At 37.5% G+C, this 19,589-nt stretch overlaps 1 protein-coding gene across 2 annotated transcripts in view; it reads right to left on the reverse strand.

Moving 5' to 3' along the window:
• The window catches only part of mura (ring finger protein murashka), a 119,988-nt gene that overhangs the window by 73,870 nt on the left and 26,529 nt on the right, over positions 1 to 19,589 (reverse strand). For both annotated transcript variants that reach the window (XM_083143071.1, XM_083143070.1), the window contains exons 5-6: positions 17,829 to 17,989; positions 15,783 to 15,924 (exon numbers count right to left, since the gene is read on the reverse strand). In XM_083143071.1, coding sequence (XP_082999197.1) covers positions 15,783 to 15,924; positions 17,829 to 17,989 — 303 coding nt within the window. The remainder of the gene's footprint in view (positions 1 to 15,782; positions 15,925 to 17,828; positions 17,990 to 19,589) is intronic.

The following is a 19,589-nucleotide window of genomic DNA, read 5'->3' on the forward strand; positions in this document are numbered from 1 at the left end:
TTCCTCCAAAGAGTGTTCGAATTTAAAATTCCCGCCGAGAAGCCCGGGAGATAGAAATGTCTCTCTCTCTCTCCTCCTGCCATCACTGGTTTCTGGCGCCGTGGTTGTGTTGCGCATAAAAGGAGCCTAAAAGTTGAGGCCGAAACTTACGAACGAGATTTCCTGTTCCCGTGCAGAGTTCCATGATATCTTTAAATAAATATTTTTTTAAAAAAAAGTCAATGAAGACGAAATTCCCTGACATTTCCCTGACTTTTTTTGATACCTCAAATTCCCTGACTTTTCCCTGTTTTCCAGGTTTTCCAGGTCTGTCGCCACCCTGCGAACTCCTCCCCCCACCCCCGGAAAATTTTGGTGTGAGAATTTTTGAGGCCAAGATTATTGGTGGGAGTAATCCCTCCCTTCCCCCTCAGGACTTCGAACCCTGCCCAACGTTTATTTGAGCTTTTGAAGTGTGTTGGGATTAATACCATTCTATTCTGATGCATTTTCTACCCTGATCCATTCATCTACAAATGTGAGTGGCTATTTCGAGGAAGGAGACACTTGTTACTGCAAGAGGTTGACGTTTTTAGTTTCTTCAGTCTTGCGTGTGCAATTTGCAGTGTTTCATTCTTATTATTGTTTTATCAGTGCGGTGAAGAAGTGAAATAGAAATAATATGGAATCGAGAATTGTTGATGACGTTCTGGAGAGGTGTTTTTCGTCATATAGTTATGAAAAGAAAGTGGAAATAATCTGAAATGGGAGGCCTGTTCCTGAATTGGAGGACTTGTCTCAGGCAGGAGTTACGAAGGATAGTAAGCAGTATGTTAGGCATTTTCAGGAAAAAAACTTACTTATGTGTGTATTTCTTCCTCAACCCTTAATTAAGATATTACTTATTTAAACATTTGACTGTCCTTTCCAGTAGCATTTTAAGGTTATATTTTTATATAAAAAAATTCTGAATTAGATCCCATTTCAATTCAACTAACTTCAATCAGCTTTAGTGTACATAAAGGAAGCTGAAATTCTGCTTCCTTTAACATACCAAAAAATGCAGCAGAATTTTTTTTTTTTTTTTTCATATGAATGCATTTGATACAGCCACTAGTATTGTTTTCAAAGTTTGGTAAATTATCCACTAAGGATTTCACTTACGTATTTCTCTTGCGTACCCTAGTCTAAATGTCACCGCACACCACTGTCTTTGTGGTTCCAATGTGTCCAAAAGTTCTAATTCAATTCAACTGAAAGATAAACTTCGTGGTTCATTGTGACCAGAGTTCGAATCCCGAGTTTGGTGATTTGAGGTGGGAATATTCAAAAAATGTCCCTGCAGAAGAAGTTCTGTAGCTTACCCAGCCTCTCATCAATGGGTACCTGGGGGTAAAGATGAACGGAGCGTAGTGCTGATCACATCACCTCCTGTATGTCCTAGATGGATATCCTGCACACCTTCTGTATTCCTGAATGGCATGGTGCAATGTACAGTCACCGGCAATAAAAATGGGACACCTAGATCCTGAAATACTCGTTTGCCTACAAGGCACTGTGTGTGTTGCACAAAATCTATGTGGCTGGTAGATATTGCCATTGAAAATTTGCTATTAAAATCTGCTTTTCGCCCTAGAGTTGGGCAACACACACAGCACCTCACAGGGAAGGGAGTATTTCAGGATCTAGGTGTCCAATTTCTATTGCCGGTGACTGTACAGGGAAAACTTTTCCTTTACAATATTTCTTGTGTTAAAAAGAAACAATAGGGGCAAAAGCACTAAAACACACAATATAGATAAATGGCGCTGTATTTCTAAAATGTTACGTCGTTCAATAAACACAATTCAGAATCATATGTTTTGGAGTGTTTTTCGGAATATATGCACCCAAAAAAATGAGGTTCATCAGAGATTTAATATGGACCCTATTGCATGCTAGTACTGAACAGTGAATTAAACCCACATTGCTGTTTCTATCCTAAAGAAATATAAACGATCTCTGATATTGTACTTGTACATAAACGTTCACAGTTTTAGAAATGAAACATTGTTCATAAAAATAAGTTTGAAACCAATGACACTTAGCAAGGCAAGCTAAAAATAAGGAAAGACAGCACAAGAAGTTAAAATAGGAATTATATGTATTCCATTACTGTACTGTACTTTCCTCTGGGATCTATTTTCGCATTTAGCAATTATCCTAGCCTACCAATGTTATACATTTGTCCTACCACAAGTTCAGAGGAGATCTGTTTTATTATATTTTCCAATGCAGCTTTCTTTTACTTCCACGACAAACATAAAATCTAAACTGTGAAAAACATGCCTCAGAACATTTATGAATATGTATAGATAAATTTGGGATCTGGATTAATAAAAGTTGCTATTTTTCACGTCTAAGGAGCAAAATTCCTGCAAAATTTACGTATAATGCCCGGAGCCAATAATTCAGGTGGGGGCAGAGAGCAGATGTTGGACATCTCAGATTTTTAGCCTGCTGGACCCTCTTATGACCTTACTTAGTCACAGCTCTGATTCTCGGTTGTCTGGAGGACAATCAAGGTGAACACAGGGTGCAGCATTGTAACGATTTTCACATTTGATGTTCCGAGGGTGAAAGCGTGCTTCTGAAATTTTTCGGCTTGTGATTGCTATCGTGGCATTGTTCTGTGTTCTTTATTTATTTCACTTATTTATTAAACCAATGATGTCACAGAACATTGTTCTATTAAGGCATACATACAATTTGGACATTACATACTTTTGTGCATTATATATAAGGTTGTAACAAAAAGTAAGGTGAATTTGTCTGTGTCAGATACCAAGGTGATGCAATCTGACGGCAATTACAGTCTTCTACATCAACCAGTCTGGTACCTAGAGCAATTCAAAGATGGTGCAACGACTTTAACATTACTCCAAGGAGGTGGAGCGCAGTGTTATTAGTTTTTTATGGTCAAGGGAAGAAATCATCTGAAATTCATCGAGAATTGTTGGAGGTCTATGGAGAGATTGTTATGTTGCAGAAACAGGTGTATGTGTGGTGTAACTCATTGGCAAGTGGTAGTAGTAGTGTGACAGATGATGACAGAAGTGGCAGACCAGCAACGTCCATCACCGACAGCAATGTGTGAGACGTGGATGTGATGATTCATGAAGACAGAAGAGTCAAGTTGCATGACATTGCTGATGCATTGAACATCTCATATGGTTCAGTGAGGAATATCATCCATGACCAACTTGGCTTCAGGAAAGTGTGTGCGTGCTGGGTGCCCAAAAATCTGAGTGAGGACCAAAAACAGCACTGAATGGTGATTTCCCTGACCCACCTCACACGATATGCCCACGAAGTCAGTGGTTCTTATGTCCAATTTTAGTGTGATATACTACAGTTTCATATTTTTTCTATGCAAGTTTTTCAATAAATCGAAAATTCACCTTACTTTTTGATACATGGAATAAATTGATTTACTAATTACTATGCAGATAAATGCTCACTCCTTTCTCAACTGATCCAGTACGGTTTTCTTGAATAAATACAGTTGTGACATACAGTTCATATCAAACCCTGGATCATTTGCCGCTACTTATATATAATTTTTGGACATTTTCCAAATAGGCGAAAGCTTAACATAGTTTGTTCGAGATTTTGACACATGAAAAAACCCAGGTTTTGGTCTGGTTCTCATTTGAGGCACACAATATTGTAACGCAGATACTGACACCATATAGTCTATTTTGTTATTTACAACATTATATAGCATGCTCATTAAATTTACATTAAACCTTTCTTCCATTTTTTCAATGTTAAAGTGTGATACAAGTTCAGAGTGCAGAGTGTACCCTTAGTACACTTTGTCGTCTTTGTACTCTAGATACCTCAAGAAATTGTTTCATTAGTTTCTTCATTTATTCATGTTGCATTGCTGTTTTATTGTTACATTTTGTTTTGTTTCTCTTTTTGCTTCATTTATTTATTATTTATTGTTGTGAGCATGGAGTGCACGAAATGAATACAGGGAACAATGGTTTGTATTTTTCCAGAACCAACACAAAAAAGGCAAATATTTGTTTGACAAGAAAATTGTGTTAAATATGTATGCCTTTTTCCAGGCAAAGCAAGCAAAGGAGGCTTCAAAACAGTGAGGACTGCCAATTGCCAGTGGTATCAGCATCGGAAAGTATTGGTTGGAATTAAATCTACAGACACCAGCTGATACTTTTCCGGCATTTTGGTCTGCAAAGATGCTGCACAACACTTTTGAAGAGTTTAATTATCCTGAAAATTATACAAATTTGATTTTGCACCAATTTTGCACGAAAAACTGCATTTTGTTATTACATAACATCTATTTTAATGTTATAATTTAATCCTTGAATATTCAAAAACAAATTTCTTTGTAAATTGATGCATATAATTGGAGAAGAATATTTACACACAAATAATGGTCAATATTTTGAACAAATTTTAATGAATTTTCAAGTATTGGTATCGGTGGGAATCACAAGGGTATCGGTTCAAAGTGGTATCGACTTAGCCCTACATAAACTACATTAAAATCAAGAAAGATGATGAGTTATCACACTTTTCAGGTACGTTGACAGATGCAATAACAGGGTTCCCACGTGGACTCCAAATGTATTTTCCCTCAGACTTCCAGAATCCTCATTTTTTCCAGAGTATTTCATAGATACAAATATTACTATTTTAAATATATTTTACAGCGGGCTCTTCCATTTTCCCTTCGTTTGGGTTTGAGTTGCTGTTTTAAGTCCACTTTATGCACAGTAAGGCTAATCGGGACTGGACCTACAGTTTAAAGTGGGATCCGAACCACTTGTGCCTTCACCGGGTATCGAACCCGGGACCCCTTGATTACAAGGCAAAGACGCTACCACTGCGCAATCATTTTCCCTTCGTAGTCGTACCATCCTTCCCTTCTTTATTAACAATGAGGCACATTAATCAGTACTCTGTGTTGCCCAATTTACGCATGTGGTGCATCTGTTCTATCAGTAATATTACCAATGTAATTCATAAACAGTCCGTAATGTAGTGCAATATTCTGCCATTTTGTTGTTATTTTTATGAACAAAAAACATATAATTCATATGTCATGGCTTTATAAAGCAGTGGCGGATGCTCATAAGGACGATACGGACACCGCACTGCCGTGTGCAGGGCCGGCTCTACCGTACATGCAACACGTGCATTTGCATGGGTCCGCAAGCTCAAGGGGGCAGCAAAATGTATAAGAAATGGAAGTTGCATTATTTGAGGCAGTTTGGTCATCTTGGGGCAGAGAAAATTCAAATTGAATTCATTTGCCTATGCAGTATAAAGCAGAAACAGATACAAAAAGCAACGAGTAACAGCGAAAGAAAGCAGTGCTGAAAGTTTGTATTAGTTGTCCTATTACAAAAGCAGCTACCGTATTTACTCATGTAAAATCCACACTTTTTTCCAAAATTTTTGCCCCCTAAAACAGTGGTGCATATTATGCACGGAATAATTCGGACAGCCAACATGAAACCGTACAGGGTCATTCCATGATATTGGAACACTTGCATTGATTTTTCATATTTACGGAACCCTATCATGTTATATATCGTTGGAAAGCTTACGTCCTGCAGTTTCTGAATATGGCAACAGTATTCCATTCAAGATAGTGACACTAATGTGAAAAGCGGTTGAAATAAGCAATAATAAAGAAACATTTTGATTTTTATGGTACTTTGGATGAAAGAAAAAATAAGGAAAAAGAAAACTAATTAAAATGCATTACTGGCCAAATAATATTATATATAAGGAGTAGCGGTGTGCGGGACAGAATTTTTTTGGTCGGGATGGGATTGGGAATTTATTTTAATGCCGACATTTGGGATGGGAAAAATTCGCCTCAAGATGGGAAATGTTCGAAATTTCCCCAAACTCTGAAAATCTCGAATTCTACATGCCATTGTAAACTTAAGTTATTATTTTTGCACTTCTGGAATAAAAACACACAATTTCCGATAAGTTCCAGACACTTGCAATGCAGAAAACATTGAGAATTAACAACTATTTAAAATAACCATTCGGTATTTCCCAACTGCTCAGGATCCCGAAAAGTCTGGAAGTCATTTCCTGAAGTCTGGATCGGGATGGGAAATTTTTTTCCCGATTACGGTCCCGACGTTTGTGTGAATGCATTAATGGAAGAAAGCTTGTGCTGCTAATTGCTACTTTGAGGGTCTTGAATGTGCCTCCTATAAATGTTACGTTAGTCATGGAAAAAGTATATATTTTGAATTTTTTTTTAGAAAAAGTATAGAGGAAATGGGCAAAACCATGTATAAAAGTTTAAGACTATGTCCACAATTTTTCACTTTGTAATGTAATGTTCTGCAACACCAAGAAAAGCAGTGCCGTTCTGGCGGAATTCAAGAATGCACCTCCCAACACATGGGATGCGTATCAGCGGTATTTGTTGAGTGAGAAATAATAGAAAATAACTTCTTGAGCACTGCAAATCCATAAATTAATTTGATCTCACTTTGTATTACAGAATAAATACGGTGGTTAAAGAGTGAAAGATTTGGGATGTTAAACCCAAATGAGGGAGAGGGGGGGATATGGCGTGGGTTGGTAACTTATTTTTTACACAAGAGAATATTCTCCTCTTAGGACACAGCGTATACAGGAAACCTACTTACACCGACCTATACCTCAATGCCAAGAGTTTTCACCATCCAGCGCAGTCGTCAACAGTACTCTCGACATTGTTTTAGCGAGCCATCGCCATCAGCGACGCAGAGCACCTTCAAGAGGAAATAAGACACCTACGCACAGCCTTCAGAAAGAATGGATACAGTGAAGGCATTATCAACAAGACGCTAAAGAAAGTAACACACAAGCACAACCAACGAACAAACCCGGATCCACCTGATGACCAAGAAGACAAGAAGATAGCCATCGTCCCATACACCGGTAACCTCTCTGCAGTCATCAGCCGCATTCTTTCAAAACACAACATCAAGACAATCCACAAACCGCCATCGAAAGTCAGAAGACGACTTTGAAACCCCAATGATGACCTAGGACAGAAGATGGCCAGCGTTTACCGTATCGCCTGTGCCTACATTGGACAAACGGGGAGGACAATCAAACAGCGCTGCAAAGAACATTCCAGTTACATAAGGAATTTTCATCCCGAAAAATCAGGGTTAGCAGAACATTCAATCCAGGAGAGCCATAGAATTGATTCCACAACCACAGAGATCATCAAATTACTGGGACCGTCTCATCAAAGAAGCAATAGCCATACACGGGGAAAAGGACCTCAACAGGGACAAGGGACTCAAACTGGACCCAGCCTGGTTAGCGATAGTCAACGGAGCGCGGACATCGAAGAAACGCCACCTGATTGGCCTGCCACCTACACCGGACCCCTCCCACACCAAATACATATAACATCACTCTGACTTATCTCTGCACTTCATTCCCTGAAGATGAGAGTGACGTTAGCTCTCGAAAGCTTCAAAGCCTTTCCGGAAATCACCTGGCTGATTGCCAGAGAAAACCTCTTCAATATTCGCCACCAGGAAAACTTCAAGAATTATTCTCCTCTTGGTCCACATAGCAACAGGTGACTCACTGAATAGATATGAGGTCATTCATTATTGATCGACATAGCAACAGCTTGACAACCTACAACTAAGAAAGCAATTTCTTGAAATTGAATTGTATTGCGCATTATATACGAGACATAGTTGTTTGTCAATTTTCCCCATCAAAAACCAGGATGTGCATTATAATGCGTAATACACACGCATAAATACGGTATGATTGTTTTGTCTGTGAAAATGGTAAGCAACGTGTACTGTGCATGTGCATTGCCAAGTTACAACGCTATCTATTGTTTGATCGCATGCCAGTCTGCCAGTCCTCCATCCCTGCCCCCTGTTATCGAGGTTTGACCGACGTGTGATTCGGTAGTCTGAAATAGAGCTGCATTGTTCTTTGACGTGTTGATCGCGAAAGGTGGTGATGATAGGTATTGCCCAATTGTGCAAGACGCAACAGTAAGTACGAATATCCGCTGTGTTTGTCATTGCTGGTTGCACGTCATTTACGAATTTGATGGCGTAACTCTAGTTCAGTTAGTGTATGTAGTGTGTGAGAACGTGTGCGCATTTGAGTGTGACAATGTATTGAGACACTTCTGTATTTGTGCTGTCATTAAAACAACTGGTTTGTCAAGTTGTTGTAACAGATTTAAAAATTATTTGTTGCATTTGTAATTGTAAAGTAAGGTATGTCTGATAGAAGGGAAAAACTCTCGGGTGCAGAATATCTGAAGCTTATTAAAACTTATTTACGTGCCACAATGGGTGAATCGCGGTTAGGACTTCCCATGATTTCAATTGAACATGAAAATGATAAAAAATTAGACTATTGTTCTGTTATTCGCGACTTTGCAAATAGAAAAGCTAGAAAAGTTCATTTGTAAGCTATCCAACTTAAGGGGGGGAAAAGGTACAAAGTGAATAGTGTAATCATGAAGAAATCGTGGTTTACGAGGCATACATATTTGTACATACATAGTTTATTGTAAATAGTGATGAAGTGAAGATATGTTGCTTCATGTAAAACGTTCTGGAAAATGTACATAATTATGTACAGTATAAATAGCCATGAAGAAATAGTGAAATAAAACAGGAGAGCTGAGAGTTCTGCACGTCAGCAGAAACTATGGTGACTAAATGCAACATATTTTATTATTATTAGGCTTAAATATATATTTTTTTATTTATGAATAACATATCTTCTCACATTATGTATTCTTTCATTTTATTATGTTAAAAATTGGTTATACCATGTTAAATTGCCACGGATAACAAGCTTAGTTGTTCATATATTACGTTTTCTTTGTAATTATTTTGGGGTGGGGCGGCAAGAAGTAAAATTGCATGGGGTGGCAAAACTCCTAGGGCCGGGGCTGGCCGTGTGTAACCACAAGTGAACAGACATTACATTAACATCTACGTATAATTTTCGCAATATCTGCATTGCAAATATTTCGTTCAACACAGATCATTGGGTAGTTGGTTTTGTATTATTTTTATCCCATATTTGTAAAGTTTGCAGGCCACTGTGCAGGAATGCAAGACTTGGCTCTTGCATCGAGAGAAATCTGGTGGGGTGCCGCATTCCACGCGCATGCACTTTATGTCCCTGTCAACATTCTCTAGCGAGGAGCGAGGCGAGCCAGCTGGGAAGAATAACACGCATGGGAGGAAGACTGTTTTCGTCGTACGAAATCCTAGCCCCTACTGAAGCTGCACTCTCTTCCCGGAAAAATGTAAACAATGAAGAGTTACCAGAAGCAAGAATGTTAACATAAAAAAACAAAAATACCAACAGTTTGGGAAAAAATCTTATTTCATAAACTTATTCACTCATGACATTAGCATAGAGTAAAAAAAAGGTAATTTTCAACGAGGAAGAAATAAATTATCAGTAACTGAAAAAAATACAGACATGTATCGCTTTTCTGACACTTGTGGCTAATTGCGATGATGAGGATGTGTGATGATATGATGAAATTGATGAAGGGACATTCACAAAACTCATGCCAAGGCCAGGATTCGAACCCAGGGTCCCAAATTTCTTGTAAATGTGGATTCCGAAAAAGCCTTGGCTGGTAGTTTAAATGCCCCTCCCAGGTGGGAATGAATAAAATAAACTTCAAAAGTACAGAGTGGGTACAAACAAGCAGAAATGAAATTCCCTGACTTTTCCAGGTTTTCCAGGACAAAATTTACATTTTTCCCTGACAATTACAAACTAAACTAAATCGATGTTTTTTTGCAAATGGAAATAATAAACTCATACAGATCCACGTATGGTTTTGTTAAGTACCAATATTATCTTCTATGAAATTGACTTAATTTACCTATTCTCTATGATTTAAATTCAAACTGCAAAATAGTGAATTTGGAAAGTTATTACAATTCACAAGCTAGGGAAGGATTACCGAATTTTGTCATACGCAGTAAGTTTAAAATAAAATACTTGATTATTTTTAAAGTTACAACTAAATGAGAAGAGTGAAGAGTGATTGATTAAGAAATACAATTTGTAATTTATCAGTCTCCTTATACATTCTCGGTATTATATGTTGATATTTCCACTGATGATTGGAACCCTCTGCTTGCAAGAACCATGAGTGCGGACTCATTTTTCAATGCATAAAGCTATTTCTCTCTTCTCTGTAAAGCAAACAACTTAACTCTTGCATATAAGTGAAACAATTGAATCGAACAAAATAAAGTGTCATATTTCCTTACATTATCAATGGGATTTCTGCTTTAGTACAGTATATCCAAGTGAAGTACTGTGAAACTGACAACATGCAGTTATACCATTAATGCTGACGAAAAGGGTATGTAGGTATTAGAAATTTAACGCAAGGAATTTATAGAATTGCATTGTATAGGTACCTGATTTAGCTAACCACACATTAAAACAAGAACACACTAATAATAAAAGCTTCTGAAAGTTCATATTCGAGGGGCATCCTGAAAAAAGCTCCAATGGTGCCTATATGCAGCACTAGTGGTCAGAGATACACACACACATGCAGGAAGGAAGAAGTGGCATGTAGCTGTAATCTGGTACATTTGCAATGCAGCCGTTTTAGGACAGTTCTAGGTTAAAGATTGCAGCTCTCATACAGTCTCATACTTCAGCGATCATTTCATTCTGGACGGACCTCAGGATGTATAGGAGCTGCTAATGGGTCAGGGTGGATGAAAGAGGATGAATTCATTATGTCCCTTAATCATTTTGCTAAGCATGCACATGCAAGTCAGGAAAATAAAGTGTTGCTTGTACTCTATAACCATGAACCACACTTGTCGTTGGACGAAATCAACTTTTGTCGCAAACAAGGTATTATCCTCTTGTCCCTACCACCCCACTGTACTCATAAATTACAACCTTTGGACAGGGGAGTATATGGTCCACTGAAAATGTATGTGCATGCGGCATGTGACAGCTGGATGAAGAAAAATGTTTGAAAAAAGAATGGTCATATATGACATTCCACATATTGTAAAGGAATCCTTGCCACTATCCATGAGCCCCAACAACATTTTATCTGGATTTCAGTGTACTGGTATCTATCCATTTAACAGACTAGTATTTGATGAACATGAATTTGTCATGAAAGCAGCATCAACAGTTGAAGATGAAACCAAATCTAATGAAGACTCTCCACCAAGGAATGAAACAGAAGCAGAAGCCATTGCAGGACCCTCTAGGGACGAAGCGAGAGACAAAATTACCTTTTCTCCAGACACTGTACGACCAACTCCTAAACTAACTTTAGAGAATCGTAGAGCAAGACAAGGAAAAGGCTCTGAAGTACTGACAGACACTCCATCCAGGAGAAAGATACAAGAGAGAAAGACAAATTCCAACAAGGTCAAGAAAAGTGCTAGAAAATTGTTCCCTGAAAATGATTCCTCTGAAGATTGCCTTGTTTGCTGTGATCTATTTTCGAATAGAAAGCCAAAGGAAAAGTGGATACAATGTAGTGTTTGTAAAATGTGGGCTCATCTTCTTTGTACACCGAACGGGAATGGACAGGGCAAATACATTTGTGACAATTGTAATTAAGATGATGATTATGAATCACCATGAATGATTTTAATTTTGGCATTGAAATATCTGCACTTTCTTTGTTTCACTCAGTGGTGGTTCTTCTGTCAATAATGTTTATCTTTTAGCAGTTGGTAACCCAATTATGCTTGTCTATATATCAATCTGCTAGTATATTTGGAACTTGATATATTCTCCTTTTCATATATATAATATATATATATATATATATATATAAGGCTATATTTTTCATTTTTGAATTTCCACATTACTATATACAGTTCATTATGATATTTAGAACTAAGCAGTGAGTTAAAGGTGAAACTAATTTGTTTGCGAGTAGTTATAATCATTTTTATGTTATCATTGTTCCTGATCACTGAAGAAAGTTTAATTTTAGGTTTTCATTATGTTTACTGTTGTTATTTAGATGATAACTGTTTGCTAAACTGAGGTTTATATCATAACGAAAACATAAAGACACATTTATCATATACTTGCCTTCATATCAAACTCTGTAGCGTATTTACGTTTGTATATGTTTAACTTTTGTGTACCTTGTTATTAGTAAACAATGGATCATATTCTATGTCTTTGTTACATTTTACCCTATTGTCAGTTGCAACATACCCCACCCATGGAGCAAAATGTAACGTTTGCATTGTACTTTTCAAACACATATTTTAAATATTTATAGAGAAGCAGTGACCTCGTATCTTTGCCCAACGTTAGAGGAAGGTTCAAAGATTATTGTCGTGCTGTGGCAAGATCCAGGGATGTAACGCTCATCTCCTATGATCACTTTTGTGAAAAATGTTACAATTGTCCCCACACTCCTCTACAGATCAGACATCATGAGCGATAGTATGATGAGACAATGAAGGCCAATCCACTGTGCACGACCCCATACAGCTGAGCACATGCAGGCTCTTTTACATCATTTCAAGTGAGAGATCTTGGACCACTCGCTGTACAGCCCTGGCCTTGCATGTACCCACTTTCATCTCTTTGTCCAGCTGAAGAGATTTCCGGCAGGACAAGGTTTTGACAGCTACACTGCAGTACAGATAGTTCCGGTCCTTGCTGTCAGACACATATGCCATGGGCACACAAAATTTAATGTCATGCTACGACCAATGCCACAACAAGTGGTGATTATGCCGAAAATTAGATTAGGAGTCACTGTAACTAATGGTTTTATTTACTACTGATATTCTTGTTTTATTTATGCCTAATCGATAGGGACCTTGATCTTTTATTTTTCTTCCAAATTGGTGTTATTCTTTCTAGTGTTATTCTTTCTATCTTTATTTTTACAATTCAGTGTTATTTTTCCCAAAATTCACATCTTCATTTTAGCGCATATTGTGGCAAATATACCTAAATATATACCTTCATGGTATTTTTAAACTAATGTTTTAAATTGAAGGTCACGTGGTGTACTTATTTTCGTGACAGTTTGATATGTTGGAACCGATTTTTGAGGAAGTTATTTTCCATTATTTCTCCTCGACAAATGCCGATTTTACGACTTCCCTGTGGTGGTAGGTGAACACTATCTCCACCAAAATCGCACCACTTAGCTTGGTGATTCAAATCACTTCTTGCGCAACAAATACTGACGATGCGGCTTCTGTTTGAAGTGGCTGTTGGAATTATTTCACGTACAACATGTATTATAGTTTTCTCATAGATTAAATGTTGGAAAACTTGTGTTTTCTAGATAAATAAATATGGCACATTTTGTTTCCTTAAGCCTAAAAAAGACAAGAATGTTGGATTTCGAGGTATTTCTCGTTGTTGTTTAAGCACATTTTTAAAATTAGTGAAATATGCAAACAATTCACATTTTATGACAAGTTCTAGTTATTTCGTTATTTCAAACAGGTGAAAAATGTGCCCACACATCACTGCACATTCATAAACACTACTTCGCAGCAATTGACATTTTTCACTATTATCGTGTTTGCAAAAAATCAAGGTCCCTACTAATTGGAACTTACTTTCTGGATGCCCCTCATATAAATTAGTAGATGAAAAGTGAAAATTTAGCAGGTCTGTCAGAGAAACTTCAATTACTGAAGAAAATTATATGCTTTTAGGATTCAGTGATCGAGTAATTATGATATTAAAATATTTAGGTATTTTTTATTACAATTTTATTTCATAACATTGGATATTACAAGAGTTTAAACAGACAGGACTGAAAGGAGGAGGGGGCGTGAATTGCAATATGAGTGATGCAAAAAACTTGAGGTTGGGAGCATCATGCACTTGTCAAATTTATATGACATTTACCAATGCAGATTTCTATTTTACTTTTTCGTGACCTTACTCAATATATAAGTACCGTATATCCCGATTTCTTGGATTCTTCTTGACACGGACTTACAGTTCCATGTCACTGTAAATGAATGTTGACCTGTACAAAACCAGTATTATGCCTGGACGATGAAAGAAAACCTTCGTACGCTTTTCTACATTGAATAAGATTAAGTGAGCCAGAAGAGTAATAAAATTCCAGCAGCATATTTGCAGTGGTGCAGCAGAAGAAGGCTCCATTTTTGTTGGATGTTGCATCCGACAAACATCGAAAACGACAAAAAATGTCACACTGGAACATCCAAGAAACATCAGATGAGAGCGCAATGCGTGTGATTTTTGTCGGATTTTACAGAATGACAAGTATCGAACTGCTACGTTCGATAAAAAATTGCATGCACATAAGGAGCCAAAAGGTTTGTTCAATGAAATGATGTATGTACCACATCAGACAAACTCGGATATACAAGGCTCTGTTCATGCATGGAATTTTTGTCAGAAGATGTAGTCCGAAGACATCCAAAAAAAAATCAATTTCATAAGAATGCCATGCATGCGATTTTTGTCGCACGTTGTAGTGAACATTTTGTCGAAGTTCAACATTAATCAGACGGTGATATCCGACAAAAATCGTATGCATCAATGGAGCCTAAATATTCATCCGACACATACTGTACCACGACATTCCCCCCTGCCCTCCATCTGTTGACTGTTCTGTTCCCCTCCGGAAATTTCTCTCTCCCCCTCCCCTTCCTGCATCACTGGTTTCTGTTCTGGTGCTGTGGTTGTGTTGTGCATAAAAGGGGCCTAAAAGTTGAGGTCGAGATTTAGCAACAAGATTTCCTGTTCCCATGAAGGGCTACATAACGACATCTTTCAAAGTAAACACCTGGCACATTCATTCAATCGCTTTCAAAAAAAAATCCATATAGACAAAATTCCCTGACTTTTATTGACCTCTCAAATTCCCTGACTTTTCCCAGTTTTCCAGGTCTGTCGCCACCCTGAGGAACATAAGCAAGCATTCATTTTCTTCTTCTGAACCAAATCCAAAAAAATCAGAAAAGAATGAAAAACACATAACGCTACTTAAAGGATTAAAATATGTTTTAGAATTAAAAAGAGGTTTTTTGTTGTTCTGTTCTTGAAATGTGCAGGCAGAGAGGGATATGATAAGGTGGAACAAGCTCCAAGCTATCAAACCAGTCACTGGTGCTTGGCGTTCCTTGTCCCGTCCCTCTCGCCGAGAAGAAGTCATCTCAATGTAGCTCCGTTGGACGCAGCTTCATTTGCTGCAAGGACTGGACCTTTCGTTGCAACGTTGTTTTAAGTGTTCGACACAAGCTTCTCAAATGTACAGATTTTAATTACCTCAGAGAGGGTCTTAACCTTCCCAACAATTTGCCATCTATGTTGGGACACGATGACAGTGTTTAAGCCAATATTTTTAGCTTTCAAGAAGAGCTAGCCTTTTCCATTGTTTCTGAAAACTATCCTTACCTTTTTTTAAGGTGCTGTGTCTGTCCTCTGCTGGTCCTTTTACAACCTGGATTTTTCACACCCCTTTATTAATTAATTTTGAGATAAGGGGATCTCCCCCTCAGACACCTAAGGATGCAAAATGGCCATATGTGCAGACGCCCCAAAAATTTTAAATCAACCCATAAATCTTCTCACCAAATTCACAATTGATTGATTGATTGATCTGGTGTTTTTAAGTCCACTTTATGCACAGTAAGGCTAATCAGGACTGGACCTACAGTTTAAAGTGGGATCCGAACCACTATGTGCCTCCACCAAATTCACAATTAAAAGACAGCTGATACACTTACCTGGTTGACATCCAACATGATTCCAGGTTGATGAGCATTGTTTCCAAGAGGACTTGGTGGGTAGGGATGATGAGGTAGTGAAAAACCGTCTTGACTCCAGAGGGGAGCACGATCTCGAAACCGACTCCGTCTTGCAGGAGGGCTGAAAAATGTACAAACACAATATTCAGTACAATGAACTTGAGGTATATGTTCCCAATATTTAACACAATTTCTATGTAAAACCCCTAATTGTCAGATATTATATTTTAAAAAATGTCTACCGATACAAATCACAAATATTTACTATTATTTCCACATACTAAAATAAACATTTCATCTGTTTTCAACAGTTTTGTGAGGTTTCATCTCATGTAAACTGATTTGACATGTACAGGGTGTCTGATAAGTCAATACCTATTTTAAGTTGGAAATAGATAATGTAGAATGGTAACTATCACAGGAAATGAAAACTAGTTCTATACCATTTATGTTGCTGGTAACTGAACAAGCCACCAATGCACATAAGAGCAAGCAAGAATTTCTGCAAGGTACGATGTATGAAAATCGGTAGTTCTCAAGTCCAGCATTGCGAATTGTCGAAATGCAACTCTGATTCCCAAAACCATCAAAAAAAAATGTAACATTGATGAGATAAGGTTCTGCATTGGATGCGCGAGGTACTGGTCGACCATCACGTCATGATCGGAAGAGAATGTTGCACGTGTGCGGGAAATGTTTGTAACAAGTCCATCAGTCAGGCCAGCAGAAAGAGCAAGCTAACACGCTATACCATCGAGACAGTTTTGAAAAAAAGAATTACATTTCAGTTCCTGGAAGCCTTATTACATCCAGCAAATATTTCCCAAGGACTGTGACAACTGCCTGGAATTTGCAGAAATCATGGTCGGATGGAAAGAAGATAATCCTCTACAGATTTCCATATCTCGTACCTGTCAGCAATTCTTGCTCGCTCTTCTGTGCAAAATGTTGGTGGCGTTTTCAGTTACCTGCAACTAGCTTTCATTCCATGTGATAGTTACCACTATACAATGGTTTCTACATTGTGTAATACCAACTTAAAAATAGGTATTGACTTATCAGACACCATGTAGTTTGTAGGGTTGCTACAATTTTTTGATTATGAAATTCCTTGACATTTCCACGTTTGCCAAAAATGTTTTATTTTCCCCAGACATGTTTATTATAATAATTTTTGCTTTTGAAGCTTGCACTTTTAAATTAAATATACAGTTCCATTAATTAGTAGGAATATTCACCTTCCAACAATTTCTATAAAGCAAATTTCATTCTACATGCACAAAAGCATGTGGAAATTCAAAGAATAACGTAAAATTACAATCAACGTCAAACGGGTTGGGTGCTACGCTCCCTCTTCCCCAGTGATACCCACACCAGAAGCATCTTCCCTGAGAAGCCCAGAGTTGTTTTCAAATGCCCATCTCCAAAACATCCTGGTCCACCATAACCCCCCCCCCCCCAACTCACAATCAACTCTCCCCTGCCCACAAATGCAACCCTCCAAGGTGCAAAACCTAACCTATTTATGTCACTTCCCACACCCTCCAGATACTAACTGCCACTGGCAAATTCACCCTCTACCCACAAAGAAACCTGCCACATCTCGCACCTCATTTATATCCTCACCAGCAACATCTGTGGTGGCTTTTACCTGGGGGAAACATCCACAGCCCTCAACCTCCGAATCAACAACCACCACTCCTCCACCAAAAACCTGGACTTCATTGTTACCCTGCATGCCAACTACCATAATATCCGCCTCAATGACTGCTTCCATGTAGCTATCATCCACCCTTGCCCCAATCCACCAACACCTCAGTACGTAAAAGATCAGCCATGAGTGCAACCACACATATTTAGGTACATGTTGCTTTTGTCTGCTGACAAAATTTCAATCTGCTAGTGTTGCCAGCTAAGGTGATGTTCCCCCAAAATGGCATTGTCTGATCTGGTGGGCAGCTAGCCTAAAAGGTAAGAAGAAAAGTTGGCAGTTGCACAGAAGTAACAAAATCATCAGATAGTCACCTTCCTCTATGGCGAGGTTCTGGCCGTCTGGGTGTAGGTAATCTCCTCCTTTGATTGGAGGCTATTTCCCACGGAGAAGGAGGAGAGTTGTTTGCAGATATATCTACCAGGTTGTGACTATTTCTGGAAACACACCTTCGTTTCCTAGATGGACTTTCACTCTGAAAGAAACAGACAATACAAATTAATTGGAAAACTTCCGAGGGAGGAATAAGAATGAACTAACGTGAAACATACTAAATACTACTGTTGGATTAAAAATTATAGATACTAGAGTTTGGACTCCAATTAAAAATTAAGAAGTAAACCTACATAAAAAAGAGTTACATCAAAATTTAGCATATTCAATTCTGGTTAATTTATGCTAATCATTTTTTTTCAGTAGCCCTTATAATTGTTATCGTCTTGAGAACAAAAAAGGGCCTTTCTTTTTTCTTAGTATTGTAAACGATCACTCTCTTTAAAATTCTCTTTAAAAACTTTTTCTTAGTATTGGGTAGTCCTATAAATACAATATTGGTCTTGTTTTGAAGTTCCTTGCATCTGTTTTTAAAATGCATTGTCATTGTCAATTCACATTGCAAAACCAATTTTATACAGATTTTTATTCAGCAGAGTAAAGCTGAACGTCGAACGTGGCAGCACCGCAAGCACTGACTCGTAGCGTGAGCCAGTCGTTTTCACTGTTTAACGGACATCACTGTGTGCCATCTTGGCATGTTCCACGTACAACTTTACTCTGCTGAATATAAATCTGTATAAAATTGGTTTTGCAATGTGAATTGACAATGACAATGCATTTTAAAAACAGATGCAAGGAACTTCAAAACAAGACCAATATTGTATTTATAGGACTACCCAATACTAAGAAAAAGTTGTTTCACAAAATTGAAGAAAAAGTTTTTTTGACAAATTTTGAAAACTTGAAAATTAAGAATTGTGTTTAAAAACCTTTCTAGCTCCACTGTACTAAAATTTCACAACCATCGGACAACCTATTTTTTTTTATTTACAGAATTTCAGAGAGTGATTGTTTGCAAAACTCAAAAACCAAACTGCCCTATTTTTGTTCTCACGACGATAACAAATATAAGGCCTACTCGAAAAGAAAATTTGGTTAGCATAGATTAACACAGAATTGAATAAGTTAAATTTTGATGTAACTATGTTTTATGTGGGTCTACTGATTAATTCTAAATTGGAGTCGAATCTCTACTATCTATAATTTTTAATCAGACAGTAGTGATACAAACTAATAAGTAAAAGTCAAACAATGTACGTATATTTTGTAGGTAGCCCTAATTTTTCGATTAACCTTGTGCCTTCAAGCATGAAAAATTGATTTCATGATGGATGCGGTAAACACTGTTTAAAATTACTGTACTTACGTGAAATTTACGAATTTAGACTTCCGCGTTGCACAATTTAAAGGTAAAATCCTATTAATTTTGAAGACCCTCTGTCTTCATTCACTAAGGGTAAGGGGTCTGAATGAAGACAGAGGGTCTTCGAAATTAATAGGATTTTACCTTTAAATTGTGCAACGCGGAAGTCTAAATTTGTAAATTTCACGTAAGTACAGTAATGGAAGGTAGAGTGGAAAAAAAAACATAGCATAGTTAAAAATGACATATAACCAAGGAACAGATTTATATGTAGTAAAAATGTGCCAAATATGTACATTCATGTTTAGTTATTTTCACGAAAATATAGCATTAAATATGGACTTAAAATTGTCAAAAATTTACTTTTTTAATATGA

The sequence above is a fragment of the Lepisma saccharinum genome, chromosome 21 (assembly GCF_977018435.1).
Source record: "Lepisma saccharinum chromosome 21, izLepSacc3.1, whole genome shotgun sequence".
Lineage (NCBI taxonomy): Eukaryota > Metazoa > Arthropoda > Insecta > Zygentoma > Lepismatidae > Lepisma > Lepisma saccharinum.